This window comes from Colletes latitarsis, chromosome 10 (genome assembly GCF_051014445.1).
Source record: "Colletes latitarsis isolate SP2378_abdomen chromosome 10, iyColLati1, whole genome shotgun sequence".
NCBI lineage: Eukaryota > Metazoa > Arthropoda > Insecta > Hymenoptera > Colletidae > Colletes > Colletes latitarsis.
In genome coordinates this window covers 8531326-8541483 of record NC_135143.1, presented here as the reverse complement: position 1 = coordinate 8541483, position 10158 = coordinate 8531326, and the positions used below count along the sequence as shown (strand labels likewise).

Here is a 10158-nt window from a genome sequence, read left to right as displayed (position 1 = left end):
ACTAATATTTTACAAACTAAAACATTTACGCTCAAACACCCTGCACTTTAGTTTCATGTGGTTTCATGCATTGTACAATTTATTATACGTTACGTGCAAACTGGAAGCGGTGCAAGCATATGTGAAATTTACTATATACGTCTTTTTGAATCTTAATTATAATAGGCTAATACAAAAATATATATTGGATTGCATTCATTGTTTATAATAAATTAATTAACTTTAGTATTAAAGTAGTTCTTAAAATTGACACCGATAGGCGTAAAATGTTTTCATAAAATACGCGGGAGTTGTCAATCCATAGCTTAACATTACTACCTATGGAATTCAACGCACGGTTTATTACTTGATATATTTAAATAAGTATGTAAAATTTGTAATATGCAACCTTTTTTTTATTTTTCCGTAGATTATTATCAAATATAAAATATTGGGATTTTTAGTGAAAAATTACAAGATTTACGAAATCATATCAGGTTAGTGCCTTTGTAATGCTTATTTTTAACGTATATCTGCATCTTTTAGTTTACAGTAATCATAGATTATAATTTCGATTAATAGTTTGTGTCTAACTTTTTTTTATGTCTTATTATTAAAATATAATGAATTGTTATAAACATTATTTTAGGTAATTGCGACGCAGTGTAGCCATTAATCCGAAATTCATAAAGTTGGATACATAAATATTTCTGTATATAAATATATGTATATATATATATATATATATATTTATAAATGATGTAAGTATTTGTACTTAAAAAACTATTCTTTGGTTTAGTTGTCTGACAGAACTGTAACATCATTTCTAGGATTACATGAAGAATAAAATATATAAATTTTTAATATATTAGATGGCCACACCAGTAAAATACATTTGGACATTGTGATGCAAACAGTTGTTTGTTTATAATAACCATGTTGTTTGATTTTTTAAAAAAAATCTTTAATTGGGTAGATGTTTCACCCAAAAAACGTAAAGCTGACTCATTAAGTATAGAAGAAGAATTTGTGATTTCAAAAAAAAACCGTAGTGATTATAAAAGTGTAGACATGGACGATGTATCTATTGAAATTAAAGATGACAGCGATAGTGACAATGTCCAAAGTATATCTAAACGTATACATTATCCCATTACATCATCTAGTAGAATAATGAATGGTAGCTGTAATAGTAAGGGTAAAACATATATTTATTATTCGCCTCAACGTAAACGTGAACCATGTTGTGATAATTTAAATACAAGTTACGTTGGCAGTAAAAATGATAGAGCACATAATGGCGATGCTCGTCAACAATGTCCTACATTAACCAACACAACTCGATTGAAAGAAAAACGTCAATATGATGAATTATTACAAAATTTTCTTCCGCATAGGATAGATGTTATATGTAATAAACATGAAAAAAAAAGACCTGTACAGGAAGTGATAGAAATAATAGATCTAGAGAAATCTTCAACTCCAAAACCTGAGCCAATTTCTAGAAAACACAGTACAATGTTACAAATGCTCTGGAATAATCGCTACAGAGAAAAAAGAAATAAAGAAAAACAAGACGAAGCAATAGTTAAGTATTTAGACAACGATAAAATGAATGAGACAGTACATTCCATTCATGATGAAACAAATTTGTTGTGTAAAAAAAGTAGTAATATAAGTGATATAATTGGAATTAAAGATGAAGAGGTATCAACAAATACATTACGAGATAAATTAGCAACAAAAGCTATAATTAAGGATGATTTTGTTTCTCAAACAGCAAAAAGGTATAATGCGCGAATAGAGTTACGCTACAAAGAAGTAGAAGAACTTGAAAAGTTAACGTACGTATTATCTAAAAATAATCGTTTAGCGAGAGAAGCTGCTTTAGAAGAGCACTTAGCTCGATCTATGAAATTATGCGAGGCTGTCTTGAATGAAAGTGAAGAATCAGAAGAGACACTGCATATTTTGACAGAAGAAATGCTACAGAATGTAAAACATGCTCTTATTCCTCGACCACCGGATGAGGTCCTTATCGAAGGTTTTGGACTAAGAATTACAAGAAAAGATATTCACACATTAGCTGACCTAAATTGGTTAAACGACGAAGTAATCAATTTTTATATGAATTTATTAATAGACAGAAGCACCAACAACAAATATCCAAAAGTACATGCTATGAATACATTTTTCTATCCAAAATTAATCTCTGGTGGACACTCATCCTTGAAACGGTGGACAAGGAAAATTGATATTTTTGCGCAAGACCTTATAGTCATTCCTATACATTTAGGTATTCATTGGTGTATGTCTGTAATTGACTTTAGAGATAAAACTATTCGTTACTATGACAGTATGGGCGGTAACAATTCAAAATGTTTATTAGCATTACGACAATATTTAGAAGACGAAAGCTTGGACAAGAAGAAGCAAACATACAATACTAATAATTGGAAGTTAGAATGTGTAAAAACAATTCCACATCAAATGAATGGAAGCGATTGTGGCGTTTTCTCTTGTATGTTTGCAGAATATATTTGTGCAAATAAAAAAATCACATTTACTCAACAGGATATGCCATATTTTCGGAACAAAATGGTTTACGAAATATTAAAACGCAAGCTTTTATAAAATAAATGTTATTTTATAAAAACCTAAGTAAATTGATGTAGTTTCCATAAACAACAAAATATTTGAACATAAATAATTTTACCATTGTGTAGAATGTTCTAAACATCAAAATGCAGTATTGATATTGAAACAATATTATTGATGTTGCTACTATTGTACTAAACAGAGAGTTGCGCGATATGATTTCTTTTGTACTATTAAAAATATATTTTTCTTGGATGTGGAATGTTTTATTGAATATAATAAATCGATACTTTTTCCATTAAAGTTAATAAAAAAATAACATTGTAATAAATACTTTTCTTTAGTGATAATATTTGAGTTCAGTTTAATGATAAACCTCATCTATAAGATATAGAACAGTTAAATACTTGATACTTTTGATAAAAAATAAATAAGTGTGATGTACTATAATGCATTATCGCGAATAAATGTAAATTTTTCAAATTATTTAAAATATAATTATTTGTATACTTTATTGTTTTTAAACTATATATGTTGTCGTTATATAATTTATTAATATTGTATAATGAAATATCTATCTATCTTCGTATCCATAGTTTTTATTTCTTTCATTTTCTAGAAATTTTCATTATCGTTTGATTATTACTTTCCTTAGTTAATTGTTCGAATAATTAAATAACATTGATAGTTCCCTTATCTTTATTTTAAACTGGCAACTAGATATTTCCGGAAACAATAATAATAAAATGTATTTTGTATTGTATATCAATACTTCTGACCATCCGGATAACGTTTATAAAATATATTTTTATAATTATTTTATAATGTCACTTTTCTCCTTGTTTAATAAATTAATAATTATAAGTATAATTATTTTCAAAGTTTTAAGAATTTTTACATTAAAATCAATTTTTTGATCGATCAAAAATGCTTAAAACTATTTATGTAGCAAACATATTTTTTTTATGTAATTTTCTAACATTTCTTAATATAATTTTCATATAAGTGTTCTTATAATTCTAGTGTCTTTGAAGTTGAAATAACGGTTATAAATACTTTTATTTCAGTTACTTCTCTATACTAGTAATTTTCAAAATTACATGACAATAATGTTAGACATACTTTGTTTGTACTAAAGTTTGTCCTCGAAATTGTTTGATTAATCGATTCAAAAATATTATTTTTGCAGTACATAAAGGGTTTAATTGTCGAAAATTCACCAAATTACATTAAAGACTTAAATACTTTGTGCATTGATAATTGATTCATTTTTAAGAAAAAGAAGAAGAATGTTTTATTAAAATAATTGTATGCGCCTATAAAAACAAATTTAATATCGGTTAAATAATTTGTAGCAAAAATACAATATGTATAATGATAAGAAATATTTCATAATATTGAAATATAAATTATACAAATATGTAGATATTACTTCAAAAATTGTTGTGCTTTTAGTTTTCTTACATTCATCGTAACATCATGTTACCGAACTATTACAAAATGCATACACTGTACATAATAAATCGTCTTAGCGTATAACCTAATATTTTTGTAAAATTGCGACTTATAAAATTGATTGGTAATAACATGGTGATTGTGATTAACAAATTAAAGTGAATTATATCTGAAATATTTGTGTGTAATAGACTCTTTCCATTCTCGTTAATTCCTCTTATCGATTTACAGTACATTAATTATAAGCAACTTTTATTTGTTTTTTTTAATGGTACATAGTTCGTATTATTAATTTTTAGGTACATACAAATACTTAATGTTCGTATTTGATTATAATAAATATAACAATTAATATTTAAAACACCCTGTAAAAACTAATTTGCCTTATACGTATACATCATATACATACGACATCAGAATTATTATTTAAAAATGCAATAAGTATTTATTCGTGTCCTGTTTACTAGTTATAAAATTCATTCAATACACGATGCTTAAAATATTTAATTCCGTTTAAAAAGACATGTACTTAATCATATTATTTTCATTATACACTTTAACTAATGTTTATGCAATTTATTATAAATTATTATTTTTTCAACTTAAGAGGTGTTGCTAATATGTAATTTAAAAATTATTTATTTTAAATTTATATTTGAAGTTTTAAAATTTGAATCAGGATTAATATTTTTACAATTATATTTTTTATAAACATACTATAATTTATAATTTCTGTGCACCTATTATATGTATATGTACATAAACATACATTTTGACAGAATGATGGCAGTTTCAATCAATGAAATCTGTGAAAATACAAAGTTGGCTCGTGAAATGGCATTAACCGGAAACTATGATACATCTGGAGTTTATTATCAAAGTGTTGTACAACAAATTCATCGATTGCTCGCAAGCATTGCAGATGCTACGCGGAAAGCAAAATGGCAACTTGTCCAGCATCAAATTGTACAAGAATTTGAAAAAGTAAAGGCAACATCGAATACCTTACAGCTCTTTAAAGTAGAAGCACATGGAGAAAGATTATTGGGTATTATTAATATTATAATAAATTTTTATTAAAATTGTTTACAAATATAAGATAGTAAACTTTTTTAATTTAGGTACTTCATGTTTATCATTCGAAGAACCCACTAGAGATCCAACTTTATGGAGCTATAATAATTCGGATGCATCATGGAATCAGGCTTTAGGAAGAGATCCAGATGTATGGCCACCTTTGACACCCGTAGAACAAAAGTAAAAAACCCATATAACACCTTTTGTAACATTGATTGTAAAAAAAAATGTCTTAATCAAAAATTACGATTACATTATATTACGTAAGGTATTAATACAAAGAAATATATTTGTAGAAATATTAGACCACTGAAACATCAATCGAAACAACAAAATCGGACGAGTGTACGAAAATCAATTGTTACAGGAAAGAAATCGGACGCTAAAACAATTGTTAAGAAAGATGAGAAAAAAGTGTCGAGAAAGGACGATATAAATAAAGTTGGTCTTATTTTTTTGTTATAGACCATTCCATATACAATGTAATATCATTACAATGTATAAATACTTTTTATAGGAAAAGTCAGAAACTGAAAAGGTTGATGTAGAAGTAGAAGAGCGAAAATTTGAGCCATCTGGCAATGATAAAGATCTAGTAGATTTGTTAGGTAATATACCTGTTTGTGTAAATTAATAATTTTCAATTTAAATCGTTCACTATGTAGCTACTCTCATTTTATAGAGAGAGATATTGTTCAAAAAAATCCGAATATTCATTGGGATGACATAGCTGATTTACACGAAGCAAAACGACTATTGGAAGAAGCTGTTGTTCTTCCAATGTGGATGCCAGATTTCTTTAAAGTATGTACGCAAATATTTTGTAGGGTTTATGTTATTATGACGCTTGTTATAATATGTATTGTATTTTTAGGGAATTCGTCGGCCTTGGAAAGGAGTACTTATGGTTGGACCCCCAGGTACTGGAAAAACAATGCTTGCAAAAGCAGTAGCCACCGAATGTGGGACAACATTTTTTAATGTATCATCTTCTACTCTAACTTCAAAATACAGAGGAGAATCAGAAAAACTTGTTCGTCTTCTTTTTGAAATGGTAATTCCAACAAACATACAATTTCTATATAATGTGGATGCATTTGGATAAATATTACTTATCACCAACATTTAACACAATACTGTTTTTTTTTTTTTTTTTTAATTTTCTAAACTACAATGTGTTATTTTACTAGCTTTATTAAATGTACATATATATTTATTTATACAGGCCAGATTTTATGCACCTAGCACAATCTTCATCGATGAAATTGACTCTCTATGCTCTAGAAGGGGATCCGAATCCGAACATGAAGCTTCTCGACGAGTGAAATCTGAACTGCTTGTTCAAATGGATGGTATAAGCTCGAATAGGTAACGGTATAATATAAGCTCGATAAATTAATTATGTATGCCAAGAATAACATTTGATCATACGAATCGAGAACAAGGGAGACTATATTTTGTAGTGAAGACCCAAGTAAAGTGGTGATGGTATTAGCAGCAACAAATTTTCCATGGGACATCGACGAAGCTCTTCGTAGACGATTAGAAAAACGTATTTACATTCCATTACCGAATCGTAAGTGTTACACAATTTCGGTTGTAAATTTTTTATATTATATAGGTATTTTAATTCTTTATCGCGTATGTATGTGTTATATAGACGAAGGTAGAGAAGCGTTATTAAAAATTAATCTACGCGAAGTAAAAGTAGATTCGTCCGTGAATTTAGCAATTATTGCAAAAAAGTTGGAAGGTTATTCTGGTGCAGATATTACAAATGTTTGTAGGTAAGTAAAACTTTATACAAGATTTGCTATATTTTTGTTTATATTAAAGTTCTAAACATATTCAAGTTTATGTATGTATATTCTATACAGAGATGCATCCATGATGTCTATGCGAAAGAAAATTGCAGGTCTAAAACCTGATCAAATCAGACAACTGCCGAAAGAAGAATTAGATTTACCCGTATCCGCTGCAGATTTTGATGAAGCCGTGGAAAGGTGTAATAAAAGCGTTTCTCAAGAGGACTTGGAAAAATATGAAAAATGGATGAGTGAATTTGGTTCATCTTGATATCGTTTCATTCAAAAAATTTAATAATTACGAAGAACTCATTCATTCGAATTAGAATTGTGAAATTTTATACACCTCGATATTGATATATACAATATAAATAATTGCTTAAAATAGATTTGTTGATGTCGAAGTTACAGTTTTTTAATAAAAGTAATAAATATTAATTAACGATATTTAAAAATGAAGTTCTTAATATTTTATTTATTTATTTTAACAATAATTATAATTCTCGGCAAATCGAACAAAAGGTTAGGATTATGCATGTAAAACATAAAATATACAAAGTACCATAGAAATAGAATGTAAAATGAATAAAAGTAATTAACAACACTAATTTTAGTGTAAATCATAAAATACGTACTTCATTTTAAAATATAATCAATTTATTTTGTAAAAACAATATACACTTTATATAAATTTTATTTATACTAGGCACAATGATTCTTTATTTCACATGAAAACTACTAAAATACAACTTATATATTTTTTGGAGCACAACCTTCTTTTCTCAAACGTTTAGTCTCTTCATCAATATTTTTTGAATCTTTTGGTGCTTTGTAGTTTGCTACATGATCAACTCGTATCGTTCTACCTAACACCTAAAGTATAATTGAAACAGGTATTGTGTTTACTTTTATGATTGTAATTTTTAATGTAATTACATTGTTTAATGTACAATATTTGTACCTTAATACCGTTAAAATTATCAACAGCTAATACGGTACTCCTTTGGTCCTCGTAACATAAAAAACCATAACCTTTTTGTTTCCCTGTATCTTTGTCTCTAATTAAGTTTATGTTTACTATTACTCCAAACCTATAATATCTCTATATATTATAATACATTCATATGTATTTTAATAGATATTAGATTGAATATATATTCTAAACTTACTGAGAAAATATTGTTATCACGTCACCTTCTGTTAAATCGTATGGTAAACCACCAACAAAAATCCAAGCACTATCTTTATACTGATTGTGCCAGGATGTTTTCCTATTACCATATAATTCTAGTTCCCCAAGCTTTTGTATATTTTTTACATTCCTGAAAGTATTGTACACGATATAACGAAAACTTTTTCTTAAACTTTTAAACAATTGATGTTCATATTTTGAAGATAGAATAACGATGCTTACGTTAAAGGATTCATGGCCTATCATTTAATTACTAAGATAATAATATGTAATAATATTTAATTTGATACTCTGTTTACTTAATAAAAACTATAAACGATCTCTATATAAACATGTATTGAATGCATCATTGACCATTGGCCAATGAAGTTAATATGATGGCTGCCATCTTTGAAAATGAACAACGTGCGACGTCTGGTTATCGTCCCTTGTACTAAAATATATTACAGAGCCTGATTACCTAATAAACACAAGTTAACTTTTAGAGGTCCCTTTTTAGTGTCATTTTGAAAACTAATATTGAAAATGTCTTTAAAAATATTTTTTAAAGTTGGGTTACAGTGTTACGATTTTTGTCTTTATTATAGTATGTGTAATGACTTTTTAGTTTTCCCATAAGAAATGGGACTGAACCACGAACCACAAGTGTTCCACTTGCAAGCCATGAGATGGCTTGCTGAGTTTGCCCGGGCCATTAGGTATAACCCGCGACAAACGTCCCACATCCCAGCTCATTCACACACTCATTCATACTGGTGTTTGGTCCGCGGGAGCTTTCGCTCCGACCTCTGGAATACCATGTGGGGATGCGACCATCAGCTCTCTCAGGCTGAATGACCTCATCCTTGCATGCTATCCCAGCGGCTTCCCCTATCCGCCACCTGGGGACGCGCCACGTAGGGGTTCACCTCCCCTACCGTTTGGAAAATCAAACGGATGCGTGGAGTGCGACCTAGAGATATGTCATGTTACACAGTAGTGTACTCACCGGGTGATATACCGGGGAGATCCACGGGACATGGGGTGGGAGGGGAGCGCCTTCCTCCCTGCCCAGGTAGGACTGCCTAGAGTTGGTTGAAAATGCGAAAGGAGCTATGGTCCTTGAAATGCAAAAGAGGGAGGTCTCTAAGTGCCTCTTCGTTATGGAGGTTGAAGAGGCCGCCGCGGGGCTTGGGCCTGAGAAGAAAGTCTTGGAGGAGGCCGTGAAAGTGCAAGTTCATCCTCCTCCAGGTCAACTTGGCGTCTCCTTCTGTGAAGTAGTTATGTCGCAGAAGAAGACCGCCGAGCGGCCCGCGGATCCCGCTCGGCATAGCGTGCTTGAACAACAGTTCTGAGGTTCCATGTGTTTTCTGCTTTTCCTCCTCCTTTATCCTTCCCCTTCCATTCAGGATTTTGATGGACCTCCAGGAGGTGGTGCGGCCCTTTAGCTCTCTCCTTCGGCTTCTACGTTATGGGTTCAGGGGAGCACCAAAGATAAGAAGGCAGCTCCGGGGTCGTGGGCGTCGAACGCCCTGGCATTCACGGAGAAATCGGGGGGTAGAGACACGCGCGGCGGGAGATTTTGTGATGTCTTATTAATCTCCGGTCCCCCACCACAGCACTGAAGGACGGTTACCACGGAGTTTTAACCGGTAGAAGCCCCTGCACAGGGGCCTCGGTGTGTCCATGAGGATTTTTCCGTGTCAAAAACGGGGGGGGGTTGCGATGGGACCCGATCTGTGCTGGTCCTAAGGTACTTTAATGCCAAGTTTCTGTGGCCGCGATTCGATCCTATGTCCCGCAGTCACGGGTGCTGGACTATGCGCTTACGGATAAGTAAGGGAGCGGTGAGAGGTATCGAGGAAAATCATTATTTGTTTATTTCTGCAACAATTAGTTCTTCTGTTTTGATCATATTATAAAAATAAAAACATTTGCTATTGAGAAAACTACTACAGCTCATACGTTATTGGCAAACAGTGGTCTTTCATTTTAATTTATTAATTTTCAGTTTCAGAGTACTTAGATTTAAAAAAAGTAAAAATAAGGAATAATCATGTGCAAATACTTCAG

At 30.6% G+C, this 10158-nt stretch overlaps 3 protein-coding genes across 10 annotated transcripts; 2 read left to right on the top strand and 1 right to left on the bottom strand.

Moving 5' to 3' along the window:
- The first annotated feature begins 115 nt into the window (after nt 1-115).
- On the top strand, nt 116-3089 carry LOC143347168 (uncharacterized). Of its 2 annotated transcripts, none has more exons than XM_076776116.1 (3): nt 116-476; nt 629-740; nt 810-3089. In XM_076776116.1, exon 3 carries the CDS (start codon nt 916-918, stop codon nt 2611-2613), a length of 1698 nt encoding a protein of 565 aa, XP_076632231.1. In that variant the 5' UTR covers nt 116-476; nt 629-740; nt 810-915; the 3' UTR covers nt 2614-3089. The 2 variants fall into 2 exon arrangements, with proteins under 2 accessions (XP_076632231.1, XP_076632232.1); XM_076776117.1 differs by having other exon boundaries at nt 629-744.
- A 961-nt stretch (nt 3090-4050) lies between these two features.
- Kat60 (katanin p60) lies at nt 4051-7369 on the top strand. Of its 7 annotated transcripts, none has more exons than XM_076775148.1 (11): nt 4051-4167; nt 4812-5080; nt 5154-5289; nt 5406-5550; nt 5627-5717; nt 5792-5913; nt 5984-6163; nt 6335-6477; nt 6549-6685; nt 6770-6896; nt 6987-7369. In XM_076775148.1, exons 2-11 carry the CDS (start codon nt 4813-4815, stop codon nt 7183-7185), a joined length of 1548 nt encoding a protein of 515 aa, XP_076631263.1. In that variant the 5' UTR covers nt 4051-4167; nt 4812; the 3' UTR covers nt 7186-7369. The 7 variants fall into 7 exon arrangements, with proteins under 7 accessions (XP_076631263.1, XP_076631264.1, XP_076631262.1 ...); XM_076775149.1 differs by having other exon boundaries at nt 4059-4156; XM_076775147.1 differs by having other exon boundaries at nt 4066-4303.
- A 182-nt stretch (nt 7370-7551) lies between these two features.
- Nucleotides 7552-9006, bottom strand: LOC143346736 (RNA-binding motif protein, X-linked 2). The gene is made up of 4 exons (XM_076775150.1): nt 8329-9006; nt 8084-8236; nt 7876-8005; nt 7552-7787 (listed from the first exon to the last, which is right to left on the bottom strand). Exons 1-4 carry the CDS (start codon nt 8340-8342, stop codon nt 7665-7667), a joined length of 420 nt encoding a protein of 139 aa, XP_076631265.1. The 5' UTR covers nt 8343-9006; the 3' UTR covers nt 7552-7664.
- Between the last annotated feature and the right edge of the window lie 1152 nt (nt 9007-10158).